General features: G+C 50.6%; 1 protein-coding gene across 3 annotated transcripts in view; it reads right to left on the reverse strand.

Annotated features, from left to right (window-relative positions):
• Positions 1-13937, reverse strand: part of SLC13A3 (solute carrier family 13 member 3) — a 44516-nt gene that overhangs the window by 8305 nt on the left and 22274 nt on the right. For all 3 annotated transcript variants that reach the window (XM_040638422.1, XM_040638421.1, XM_040638420.1), the window contains 2 exons: positions 10494-10591; positions 5797-5909 (listed from right to left, as the gene is read on the reverse strand). In XM_040638422.1, coding sequence (XP_040494356.1) covers positions 5797-5909; positions 10494-10591 — 211 coding nt within the window. The remainder of the gene's footprint in view (positions 1-5796; positions 5910-10493; positions 10592-13937) is intronic.

Raw genomic sequence — 13937 nt, forward strand, 5'->3', positions numbered from 1 at the left:
CCCTTAGGTATTGGAAGCTCCGTTTCCTTGGAAACACACAGCCCCACAGTGTTCCAGGGACTCTGGAACCAGCAATGGGCAAGGTCGGATGCCATGTGGCCAGAGGATGAGGAGAAAGGGTCCCAGAGTCAAACTAAGCTTGTTCCCCACCATAATCCTTCCTAGCTGTGTCACCCTGGGCAAGTAACTTAACTTCTCTGTGCCTCAGTTTTCTCATCTGGAAACCTGGATACAACAGCGCCTATCCCAGAAGGCTACCATTGGGAGAAAAGGAGCAAATCTACAAAGCAGTTGGAAAATGCCCCAGCGCCTGGTGAGCCCCCCCACGTGCCAACTGTCATTAGTAGCTTCAAGTCACAAGATGCCAGAGGCAATTCAGAAATTGCCCAGCGCGGTGGTTGTCAAACTGTTTCCTTACAGCCCCCAAAGGTGTCAAGAGGTGCCCAAGGCCACATTGCAGGATGGGAGGGGAGAGGCTTGACAATCTTTAAGAGCCTCATAAAACCCAGCAGGCTCGGCTGTGTGTATACAACTCTGCAGAATAATTCCTAGGGAGAGAGAGCCGGTGAATTTGGTTCAAGGAAAGCAAAAAAAAAAAAAAAAAAAAAAAAGCGCATGCGTGAACATTCAGACCACCATACTGCTTACAAGCTGTGTGACTTCGGGCAATTGATGAACATCTCTGTTCCTCGATTTCTTCAAGGAGTTGTGGTAAGGATTAAACAAATGCTTGCAAAACAGTCCCTCTACATAGTAAGCACCGAACAGGATTCATTACTATTTATCTGACAGCCACTTAATGTGGAGTTTACTCTGTGCTGGGCACTCTTCTAAACACTTGGCTAATATTAACTTATTTAATCCCCGTAATGACTCCATGAGGTAAGTTGTATAATTATCTCCATTTTATGGCTGAAGAAACTGAGGCACAAAGAGGTGGTGATTTGCCTGAATAAGTGAAATGACTTGCCCTAGGGTTGGAATTTTGAACCTATAATCTAGCTCTTACTTCGTTAGGGTACCTCTCCAACCAATGATAATGCCAATCATCATCAGCATCACCATCATCATCACCATCACTATCATCATCATCACCACCATCATCACCATCTCCACCATCATCACCATCATCATCACCATCATCCTCATCACCATTGCCATCACCACTGTCACCATCATCACCGTCACCATCAACACCAACATCACCATCATCATCATCATTGCCATCACCACCATCATCACCATCATCATCATACCATCATCATCATCACCATCACCACCACCATCATCACCATCATCATCACCATCATCACCATCATCATCACCATCATCACCATCATCACCATCATCATCACCATCATCACCATCACCATCATCACCATCATCATCACCATCATCATCATCATCACCATCATCATCATCACCATTGCCATCACCACCATCATCATCACCATCAACACCAACATCACCATCATCATCACCATCATCATGGCCATCACCACCATCACCACCATCATCACCACCATCATCATCATCATCACCATCATCATCATCACCATTGCCATCACCACTGTCACCATCATCACCGTCACCAACACCAACATCACCATCATCATCATTGCCATCACCACCATCACCACCACCATCATCACCACCATCATCACCATCATCACCATCACCACCATCATCATCACCATCATCACCATCATCATCACCATCATCACCATCATCATCACCATCATCACCATCATCATCACCATCATCACCATCATCATCACCATCATCATCATCATCATCGCCATCATCATCACCATCATCATCACCATCATCACCATCATCACCATCACCATCATCATCGCCACCTCCACCACCATCCTCATCGAGGTGATTCTCTAGCTGGAAATGAGGGATGGGGAAAATATACACGTTTCCACTTGCCTCCAGGTTTGCTCCCTTGTGACTTACTCTCAGACTCCTATAACCCCAATATATTTTTAGATAAGTTTATTTTGGTGGAGATTAAATGAGATATACACGAAGGTGCCTGAAGACCAATTTCTCAATCCATGAGATAGTAAAACTGTATTCACAGTAACAGTAGTGAGGTTGAAGGTGGTCTTGGTGTTAGCACTGGGTATGCATCGTCCCTGTGCTGGGCACTTTCCATGCCTCACGTCATCAACCCTTAAAACAGCCCGTCTCATGGGTCATGCCCAACAAATGTTTACTGAGCATGTTATGTACCAGGACTCATCTCGATGTCGGAACAGTAGTGAATAAGGCTGATATGACCCCTGCCCGCATGGAGCTTACATTCCAGTAAGAGAGACACCAACAAGCAAGCAAATGAGCAGGAAATTTCAGGGAAGGAAACAGGAGGGAAAGAGTGGGGTGATTATAGGGAGAGTGACTGCAGGGAAGGCTACTTTAGATATGGTGCCAGGGAGGGGCCCTGAGTTGGTGACCTTGGAGCTGACCTGAAGGGCCAGGACTCGAGATCTCGGGGAAGAGCATTAGGCAGAAAGAAAGCAGATGCAAAGGTCCAGGGGTGCAAATGAGTCTAGTATGGCTGACATTAAGGGGCCAGTGGGATTGGAGGGGAGCCAACGAGGGGAGAGAGGTAGGAGCTGACGCCAGGGAGGCAGGCAGGGGCCAGGCCATGCTGGGCCCTGTGTGTAGGCCACGGAAGCCTTCAGACTAGAGTCTACATATATGGGGAGTCATGGGCAGTTTTCTAGCAGGAGAAAATGCACTGAGGACACTAAGCGGGTTTAAGTGAGTCGCCGAGCTCAGAGCAAGCCCTGGGATCTGCTTCCAGCCCTTCCGAACTGCACTAGGGAGTGCACACATCCAGGCTCACCCTGGACCCCATCCGAGGACCTGTAAGCCCCAGGAGGCCTGGCGGTGGCCTGGTGAGGGCCCTGGGCAGGGGCCAAGAAGCAGGAAGTGCCATGAGCGCTCTGGTTCCTCCTGGGGCAGGCTGCGCGGGCCTGGGGAGAGGACGGTACCAGCAGGGGTTGGGGGAAGGGGGCAGCTGCCAGACAAAGCCCTCGTTGAACAGAAACTCCAGCGGCGGCCCAGGGCTGGGCCAGGAGCCAGACCGGCCTCCCAGTGTGCTTAGTGGTCCTGCAGCCCAGCCCCCACTGAGCCGAGACTTTTCCCACCACATCCTGAACTCAGAGAAGCCTCCGGGGTACAGGGCCATCTCCCCGACCCCCTGCCTCAGGGTCAGGCAAGATTCGTACCATCTGGATAAATGGCACCCTTTCCACCGAGTTGCTCACGTGGGAACCTCCATGTTATCCCAGATTCTGATGCCCCGCCCCCCGCATTCAGTTATAATAACCAACCACGTTGGCTGTGTTCTAAGGTCTCCACTTGCATCGGCTCATTTCATAATTGTAACAAGTCTGTGACATGGCACCGTTGTTGTTCCCGTTTTACAGGTAAGGAAACTGAACCACGCAACGAAGAGCGACAAGACCCACAACTCCAACCCAGACAGTCGGGTTCCACAGCCCGTGCCTTTTACCATAGCGTCGCAGAGCCTCTTCAGGACCTGGATAACATGTCACTCCCTTTGGGAAGCCTTCCCTGATACAGCCCCAGTAGGAGGCAGTAGTGGGAAAAGTCAGACAGGAGTTCAAATCCCAGCTCTGCTACCTATGAGCTGTGTTACCTAGGATCAGTCCATTAACCTCTCTGGTCCTCAAGATTCCTAAAATGGACACAAAAACAGTAGTGCTGCTCACCCATCCTTTTGCTCCTTTTGAAGTCTATACTGTTGTATTTGTGTGTGTTATTTGTTGTGGGAAAAATGAGTAAAATAAATATATATGTCATAAAAAGGAGTCGTTGGGTCGAGAACCTGAATGTGCCACCCAGATCCCCTTCAGTGAAGGCCTGGTGGGTGCCCTGGCGTGATGGCTTAGCACTCCGGACTCCGAAGGCCTGCTTGTCCCCGCGCAGGGAGTCAGGGAGTGTGAGCACAACGGGCCTTCACTGTCAGCGCCCGGGAGGCTGTCTCAGACCTGAGAATCATCTTGCCCGAGGTCACACTCACTCCTGGGACGGCTCACATGGGCAGACTGATGCTGGCATGCCGGGGTGTGGCCTGGCCATCTCAGACCAGTCGGGACGTCTCTGAAGGGCCAGTTCAGCGCCACGATCCCGGCAGTTGTGCTTCTCTCCCTGGCCTCCACAGCGGGGAACTTGAGGGGCACAGCGTAACACCCCGCTCACTCCCCTGCATGTCAGAGTCCGCTCCCTGGCAGCGGAACCCACAACAGCCGTGGCATGAGGATTTGGAGAGAGCACCCGGAGTTCCTCGTGCTCCCCATTGCTGTGTGTTCCACCAGCTAGCACGTTCTCTAATTACTTCCAACAACCCCGAAGGAGGAACTTTGATCCTATTCATAGATGAGAAAACTGGCGCCCAGAGAGGTTTAGAAACTTGCCCAAAGTGCCCCAGCGGGGAGCGGTAGAGCTGGGATTTGAATCCAGATACTGGGATTCTCAAGCCGGGGCTTCTTACTAGTGTACACTTTACGGATGTCTTACATCGTTTCATTGTTGGAACCTGAAAATTCGAACTGAATTAAAGAAAGAAAGCAATCTGAGAAGCAATTTCAGGTTTCCCTCACCTTAATTTCAGATTAACCCTTCATTGGTGGTGGTTTTAAATGCCTTGGCTTACAAGGAGAGATTTAGGGGTGAGGTGGGGCCCAGCATCATGAGCTGGGGGTTCAAGTCCCGGCTCCAACAATCTCCTGCTGCACAAATGTAGGCAAGTTTTTAGCCTCGAGTTACCTCCGTTCCCTCATCTTTGATGTGCGGACAGCAAACGCATCTACCGCCGTGGTATTGATGAGATGAACCGAGTCCCTGTTTGCAAAGCACTTCACACAACGCCTGCACTTGGGAAGTTCCTGAAAATGAGTCGTGAGGAGGCTGGCCTCTGAAAGCAGACCGACTGGAGTTGGAACCCCAGCTTCTGAGCAGAGTGCTATTGTACGACCTTCAGAGAGTGGCTTAACTAACTTCTCCATGCCTCAGTTTTCCTATCTGTAAAATGGGGACACAAATAGTACCCAGCCCTTCGGGTCAGCGTGAGCGTTTGAAGGGGTAACACCGAGGCCGCACCTGCTCTGAGCAGGGCCGGCCGACACTGCAGAGTGTCAACACCTGCAGAGCGCTGAGAGCCAGAGCCTCCCGAAATTCTGTGCTCTGCGCCCCTCGCCCTAGTCCCAGCCCTGCCTCTGAGGTCACAGAGCCCTCTAGAACAATATTCATAATAACACTAACTGATATTAATAATCTCTAACATTTATATCACCATGGTCAAGAGCATAGGCCGTGGCATCAAACTACCTGGATTCTAGTCCTGAGTACGTAGCTGTGTGACCTTAGGCAAATCACTTTGCTTCTCTGTGCCTCAGTTTCTTCATCTACTCATAGGCTTGTTGGGAAGTTTGAGTGAGTTAACGTGGGTAAAGCACGTGGCACGGTGCCTGGCCCAGGGGGAATACGACGTGGGGTTACTCCTCTGTGCTCACGGGACCCCTCAAGCCATGATGGCAGGAGTCGTTGGCAGTAGCATGTTCCTCATGAGCTCCTTGAGAGTCTGGATCGGACCTGACGCCTCCTTTTCTCCACAGCACCAGGCTCTGAGTATGGAGCCCTGATGACCCCAATCTGGCAACTGGGGAATCTGGTGGTGGCTGCGGTGCCTGGGCCGCCGGCGCGTTCCCCCCCGCATTCCCCTCCCCAGGCCCGCAGCCCCCTGGCAGCTCTTACCTCACAGCCTTTGGCCATGGCGAAGCCGCCTCCCAGGAGAAGGATGATGTTCCAAGGTACCGTGTCCTGGACCTTCTTCCATGTCAGCAAGGGCTCTGTCTCTGCGTTGGAAGCTGGGTGGAGAGAAGACACTTAGCCTCGCGAGGGGGCACGGATCCCCCTGGGGCAGAGGGGGACCCGATGCACACTCAGGACGCTCAGCCTGAGGAAGGGTCACCAGCCCCTTCAGCCCATCTTTGTGGGGACACTTGGGGCGGGGGGGGGGGAGGATATTCTCCTGGAAGCCACAATCTGCCTCCAGCATCCGATCTGGGAGCTTCAGGGAAAAACCCCAGGAGCATCGCGAGGGGCATCTGCTCTATTCGCAACGAAAATAATTGTCCCGGCTTCCAGAGCATGAGAACCTCCTGGAACTGGGCACCCCACCCCCGTCCAGGATGTCCTTTCAATGGCCTGAAACCCCTTCTGGGGCAGTGCTGCTTTCGTCCTCATTTACAAGACAAAAGGCTCTCTTTGTAACGGAATGTGCACCGAGAGGGAAAAAGTGGAAGGAAATTTAGGAAGAGAAACTGAGAGTTTCTTTGGGTCTCGGAATTATGGGAGGATTTCTAGTTCCTCAAAAGCAGCAGTGTCTGCGTGCAGGTTAGAACGGGGCTCAGCAAACTTCTGTGAAGGGTTCGGGGGTGGATACTCCAGGCTCCGCAAGCCCCCGTGGAACCAGGCTGCCACCGTAGGGTGTGAGCGGCCACAGAAAGGACACGCGTGAGCGGGCATGGTGGTGCTCCCAGGGAACCCTACTGACCAGGGAGGGGTGCCTCTGGCTCGCGGGCTGAAGTTTGCCACCCCCTGTGTTGGGAGCAGAGGCCTGGAGACAGACCCTCCCGGGTGTTGGCTCACCGCATGCCCTTGAACGTGACCCCTGGTACAGAATCAGTCCTTGGAGGGGCCTCATGAACACAGACGAGGCAACGAGGGAGCTGCTGGTGGAGAGGGACGGTCCTGTTCTGCTCACAGCCGAATCCCCATCTCACTGCCTGGCACCTGGTGCGGACTCCAGAAACGCTAGTTCGCCCGTCTGATGCGTGCGAAGCGGGGCCGATGCCTGGGGCAGGGGGACCGCTCTTGAAATGGAACCGTCCCCGTAGGCGGCCACCGGGAGGCGGGGAGGCCAGCGCCGGCTCACGCATGGCAGTGCCCTACTTCCCAGAACAATTCCGGGTCACACAACCACTGACATTTTGTTTCTCCTTCTCAGCTTTTTCCAGTTATCCAGAATGAGAGCTGGAGACAGGTGGGTGGCTCGGCCCTCTGCCTTGAGGCGACAAAGTATGATTTCATGAAAGAGGCAGGCAAGGTCTGAAAAAGAAAGGGGACTTGCCCCACATAGGAGAAGGCCTTGACCGTGGGCCTCACGTCACACCGATTAAACGCGGGACACGGTAAGTGCTAATGGGGCCTCCTGCCCCACGACAGGCACTCCACCTTCGCTCAGATTGTCTTCATTACGTTCCCATCCGGCGGTGCCCTTGCCGCTGTTTCTTAAAAGCACAGCCTCTGACGGTGGGAGTGTCACACGTCCAGCCCCACTTCATGCCGGCGAGCTGGCTGGAGCAGCGGCTGAGAGCAGAGCCTGAGGTTGAACGAGACTTGAACCCTAGCTCTGCACTTCGGCTGTGTGACTTGAGTTACTGACTCTACTTCTCTGAGCCTCAGTGTGCTCATCTGCGAAAGGGAGCAACGGTACATCCTCAGAGACCCGCTGGGGAGAGGACATGGGCCCATGGGGGCAAAGGGCTCGGCGCTGGGTGTGGCCCAGAGCAAGTCCTTGGTTGGTCATTTCACAAATATATATTGAGGACCTACCACGTGTCAAGCCCTCTTCTAGGCACTGGGGATTCAGAAGTGGCCAAAACAGAGAAAATCCCTCCCCTTGGAGAACTTACATTTCCAGTAAAGGAGGCAGGTGAGAAACCAATAAAAGTATAATGTCAGGAAATTTCATGTGTTGGGAAGGAAAGAAAATAGGGTAGAAGGGTGGAGAGTGACAAGGGAGGGATGCTCTTCTGGATAGCGTAGTCAGGGAAGGCTTCTCTGGGGAGGTGATATTTGGACAGAGTGTGAGTATAGTCATGGGAGTGAGCCACACGATATCTGGAGGAAGAGCTTGGTGGACAGAGAGGAAATGGACGGCGTCATTATCACCCGCATCATCGTCCACAGGCACAGTGCCCTGCACATAGGACGCACTGTGTCGATACTCGCTGAGTGACATAAAGGGACAGAAATGCTAGTATGACTCCCACCAGGGAAGAATGGAAGGCAGCAGGTGTAATAAGGAAATCAAGGTTGGCCTGGACATCCGGGTTCTATCCCCTGTCTCTGTTTAGCTAGCTGTGTGACTTTGATCAAGTCACTTTCTGTCCATGGAAACTGGCCACTCGCTCAGGCTCCGCGTCGGTCCTGAGTGCTGAGTGCTAGAAAGCACCATTTCAGCCAAGTCTGCGTGGGCCTACTGGTGGCCAAAGGACAGGCGGTGCTCGGGGAGGCCCCCCTCTCCCCATCCACCAGGCAACACCCGAAACTCCAGCCCAAAGAACGCTCCACTGAAGCGGCACGCTGTACCCCGCGGGCAGACCAGACCCGGCTCCCAGACGTGATCTCACGCTACTGTCCTTGGCTCACACGGTGTTTTTCAGTTCAGATTAGTGGCAAACGTTTAAAATCAGGGAGATTGCATACAATTTTTTGCTTCTCTTGAAAAATCAGCAAATCTGGCAAGACCAGTCCTGCTTTCCTGCATGGTGACAGTTGGTGGAAACTGAGTCACAGCTGCCCTTTTATTTAGAGGTAATTGGCTTTGCCAGTTTCCCACAGACCCCACGACGTGATGGGGTGCCCTGACGCGGGGGGTCTTGCCACTCACGAGCATCCTCGGCTGCTGTTTTCCTCCTATAGACATTGTTCTCTGTTTCAACAAAGCAAAAGGAAAGCAGGGTGGGGAGGGCGGTGTGTCATGAAACACTTTTTCCTGCACCCAGTCCTCCTGCACCCAAACACTGTTCCCTCCCTGTGGGCATTTGAGTTTGCAATCTCTGTTCTATAAAACTACTAAAGCCAGGGGTGACGAGTGTCTAAGGGACACACGGCTGGGATACCAGACATGGACATCACAGGCCCTCCCCACAGCCCCGGCCGAGAGGAAGCTCTGAGCTTTTCGAGCCCGCCCACAGGTGATGGAACCACAGACAGGACCTGATCAAGGGCAGCTGATCCCCAGGCTGGCCGGGAATCTACGAGGCTTCGAGGTGGCCTGGTGGGAGAGCTGCACAAATATCAGGCCAGACCAAGCAGATTCTCACTCTCGGCAGTACCCACGGGAAGAGAGACATAGCAGGTGCACAGACGTGCAGCGAAAGATGAAAGGGTAAAGAGAAAGGGATGCATGTGCTATGGGGAGGGGCGGGTTGTGAGCCAGCCGGAAGTGAGAAGGCAGGAGGCAGCCACCGTGGGAGTGCGTGCCGTGAGGATGTGGAGAAGACATGGTAAGGGAACCCGTATTCTAAAAAAAGCAGGAACTGCACCGCAGCAGAAGCGATAAAGAAGCCAAAGCTCAGCAGCAGGGGAACGTCTGGAGGGGCCAGTGCATGATGAAGGCCAGCTGCAAGGCAGACGGAGGAGCGGAGACACATCCTGCCGGGATTGCAGTCTTTGCCCCCAGTCTGAGGCTCCTTGGATCTAGGGTTCGCTCAGCTGCACTGTTTCCGGGGCCCTGTGATATCGTCTCCTTGCTGATCCTTTCCTTGTGCCCCACGCTCAGACCCCTTCCTCCAAACCGGAGCTAACCGGCCTGTGACTCTAGATGACGACCCCATTTCTGACTCCTGGGCCAGGGCTCATCCCACCGCCCTCGAGGGAGCAAGCAGTCTCTGTCCCAGGTGGTAGGTGGCAGTGCCTTGCTCTGGCAGACACCTGCTGGGAACCCCGCGGGGGCACAAGCTGGCCATCGGAGGGCCAGCCTCCCGAGCTTTTGCTTTGGAGGGCTTGGGGGTCCTTTTGACCGGACCTAGAACGCCGCTAGGCTGTTGTGCCTCGGTCCCCACCACTTCCTATCCCGTTAAACCTAGCTTGAGATTTGCACGTCTGGCCCCTTAGGCACCAGACGCAGAGTCGCAACTCCTGCCTCGGACCCAGAGGCCACACAGGTTTTCTGTAGAAGGGTCAGCAAGTAAATATTTTGGGTTTTGTGAGCCAAGAGGCAAAATCGAGGCTACTGTGTAAGTACTTATGTAACTAACTAACTAAATGTCCACAGATTTCTTATTGAAGAAATAAACTTTATTTATGGACTCTGCAGTCTGAATTTCATGTCATGTTCCTGTGTCATGAGATATTTTTCTTCTGATTCTCTTCAACCATTAAAAAAAGTAAAAGCTATTCGTCGCTCCTGGGCTGTACGAAGCAGATAGCCGGCTGGATTTGGCGGACTGGAGTTGTCACTCCTGCCCTGGACCGTCACCTCTGGCAGCCCCAAGTGCCCAGACCAGGTAAAGCCTCAGACAGAGAAAAGGGAAGAAGTGGGACCACATGGTTAGTACAGTGGGGCTCAGGTCCCAGGTGTGGGCGCTGCCTCGAGGCCACCAGTGCTCCAAGTCACAGTCCTCACGGAGCCCGCTGAGACCCCGGCCTTGACACCTTACCTTTAAAGTCAAACCACCACTTGAAAGAGGGCCTTTGGGATGGGAAGAAGAACAAGATGGTGACAATGGCCACTCCGGTGACAGCATCGGAAAGAAACCTACAATGACAAGGCCCCAAAGCATGTGACCCTAGGCATCGCAGCAGGCCTAGGGTTTGCTGGATTTGCAAATGAGGATTTGGGGGAGGGAATTAGGCACTTGCTGTGAAGGGGGCGTTGTTGCAGGCCACTGGGTACTGTCCTGCCTGCACTCAGCGTGGATGCTGAAGCCCTCTCGCCCTGCCCTCGGCTCCCTGGGGTGCTTGGAGGCCACCGGAGACAAATCATAGCAGCATTGTCCACGATAGCTGAACTGTGGAAGGAGCCGAGATGCCCTTCAACAGACGAATGGATAAAGAAGATGTGGTCCATATATACAATGGACTATTACTCAGCCATCAGAAAGAATGATTACCCAGCATTTGCAGCAGCATGGATGGGACTGGAGGAGATTATGCTAAGTGAAATAAGTCAAGCAGAGAAAGACAATTATCATATAATTTCACTCATTTGTGGAACATAAGAAATAGGAGGGAGATCAGTAGGAGAAGGAAGGGAAGAATGAAGGGGGGTAAACAGAAGGGGGAATGAACCACGAGAGACTATGGACTCTGGGAAACAAACTGAGGGTTTCAGAGGGGAGGGGGGTGGGGGATTGGCCGGTGATGGGTAGTAGGGAGGGCACGTATTGCATGGAGCACTGGGTGTTATACGCAAACAATGACTCATGGAACATTGCATCAAAAATTAAGGATGTACTGCATGGTGACTAACATAACATAATAAAAAATTCAAACAAACAAACAAACAAACCCCCCCAAAAAACCCACAAATGCTTATCCTCCAGGGGGACAGACTTGACCAAAGTGGGAAGAGGCTGAGCACCACCAAATATGGGCTCTGTGGAGCTCCCATGGAGCACCAGAACCAGGGCTTCTCTGAGAGCTTGTATGCATTTCTTCCACTTCTGCTTGCCTTCCTCCTGGGACGGGCGGCTTACTACTTGGAGATGCAGCCCATTCGCACCAGCAGAACGCAGATGGAGGCAGCCTCACAGCCCCTCAAAATCTAACTACCGCCTTTCAAGGATCCACTGCATGTCTTGTGGCGACATTAAGCTCATAGAAGTCTCAGAAACAGCCCTCTGGGGCAGGCAGCTTCCATCTCAGATGAGGGATCTGAGACTCAGCGAGCAGAAGCAACTTGCTCCAGGCCAGGCCGTGGTCCATGCAGGAGACGGGCATTGAACCCAGATCTGTCTGGCTCCCGGCTCAATGAAGCACAGAGCCAAATGTCAACAAAAGCCCTTTCGGCCCACACATTTGGGAAGAAGAGTATTCGAATGGCCGAGAAACCGGAAAAGATTGTCAATATCACCGTATTAGAGAAATAGAAACCCCACGCTAATGGAGTATCATTCGCCTGCTAACAGGCAAAACCTGAAAGGGTGTTGATAATACCTAATGGGGACATTGGAAAACATACTGGTGGGGTGAAGAGAAACTGGTTTAACCTTCAGGAGGCGGCTGGCAACGTTTCAATCCTTTACATGTGAATACCCCTTGGCCCAGTTATTGTACTTCTAGGAAGTTATCCTCGGGAAAACCGGGCTCTTGTACACAGATTATGTATAGGGATGTTCAATATGGATAACAGGGAAAAAGTGGAAGATTTTTAGTATGGACATGTGTAAATAACTTGTGTATAATAATATATATATAATAGTATATCTATAATGAAATACCCTGCATCTGTTTTTTTAAAGATAAAAGATAATATCAATCTTTATGCATTGACATAGAAGTACAACCAAGATATTTTGTAAATCAAAAGAAAAGTTTTTATTTGCAGTATGAGACACAATCCAAAAGGAATTGATTAAATAGATTAAGATGTTATCATTCTGTAGAAATACTATGGAGAGTTTAAAAAAAAATGAAGTGGGTCAGAAATAGTAAGTTGCCCATGAATATATTATTGTACTTTCTAATTTTTGTAACATATACACACACAGATATATGTCCGTGTGTATGTATTATTATGTGTGCATGTGTATATCAAATCCGTTAGACACCAAACTTTTAATTATGATAATCCCTTCATTTACCCTTGATGAAGAGTAACTAACTTTTCCTCTTTCATTTCAGCATTATTTAAATTTTTTATGAGTATGCATAACTTTTATAATTAAACAAAAAAGAAAAAAGCAGATCATAAATAATATGTCTCTGTGATCACGTTTCTGTTTAAAAAACCTTCTGTTTAGATAGGTTTCTCTTTAGCTAGTTTGCATGTATTTTTACAGCTAGTTTTATCGAAATATAATTAACATGCAATAAAATGCACCCATTTAAATGGTTGGCTAATGTATACAGTCCTGTAACCACCAATGGGATTAAGACATAGAACAGTTCCCGGATAGGTGTTTTTAAGTCAGGAAAGATGTGTATCAGAATTGGAGACTGGGTTTCTAAGTGATTTTCACTTTCTTTGTATTGTTGGAATGTTTACAACACCCACTTTTCATCTGAAAAAAAATAACAAAGCATCTACATTTTGGAAAAATAAGACAATGGTAGTAAGAGCCAGTCCTCTTGGTTCCATGGAATGACATGGCTTCTTCCTCATAATAATCTGCATGAGATCAGAACCTTATATCACCCATTTTGCCGGGGGCGGGGGGCGTTTGAGGCTCTGAGCGTCACTACACTCCCAGGGTGCAGAGCTGCTCTATCCAATATGGCAGCCACCGGCCACACGTGGCTAGTGGACACTTGAATTCTGGCAAGACCAAACTTAGATGTGCTGCCTTGTAAAATGCTCACCGGACTTTAAAGAGTGAGTATGAACAAAAGTAAAATATCTCAGTAATTTTTTATATGGATGACATGTTGAAATAATACACTGGGTTAAATGAAATATATTATTAAAAATTAATTTCATTCTTTTGACTTTTTAAATGTGGCCCCTAAAGCTTGGAAATTATATATGTGTCTCACATTATATTTCTGCCAGATGGAGCTGATGGAAATCATCAGATCTCACCGAAGCCAGAGGACATATCTCCTATCTAATCATGTTCTGACACGCCAGAATCTGACACAGTCACCCACTCGCTCTCTCTTAAAATGCTCCCCAAACTTGGCCTTTGCTCATTTATTGCTCTCAGTTTTCCATCTACCTCAATGCCTGCTTTTGCCGTGTCTCTCTTCTACCCAGCTCCCGAATGTACGGGGTCCTCGAGTCTCCTACGCTCTCCCTTGCAGTATTTGAAAGACATATTTGACTTGACAAGTCTAACCCAAGTCTAAAATCGACTTGTTGACAAGCTACCCACAGCCTCCTAAAGAATGTTCTTCTCCAGCTAACCACCGTCCGTGCAGCTGCTCCTTCCCTCATGCCCCCA

Source organism: Ursus maritimus, unplaced genomic scaffold (assembly GCF_017311325.1).
Source record: "Ursus maritimus isolate PB19 unplaced genomic scaffold, ASM1731132v1 scaffold_22, whole genome shotgun sequence".
Lineage (NCBI taxonomy): Eukaryota > Metazoa > Chordata > Mammalia > Carnivora > Ursidae > Ursus > Ursus maritimus.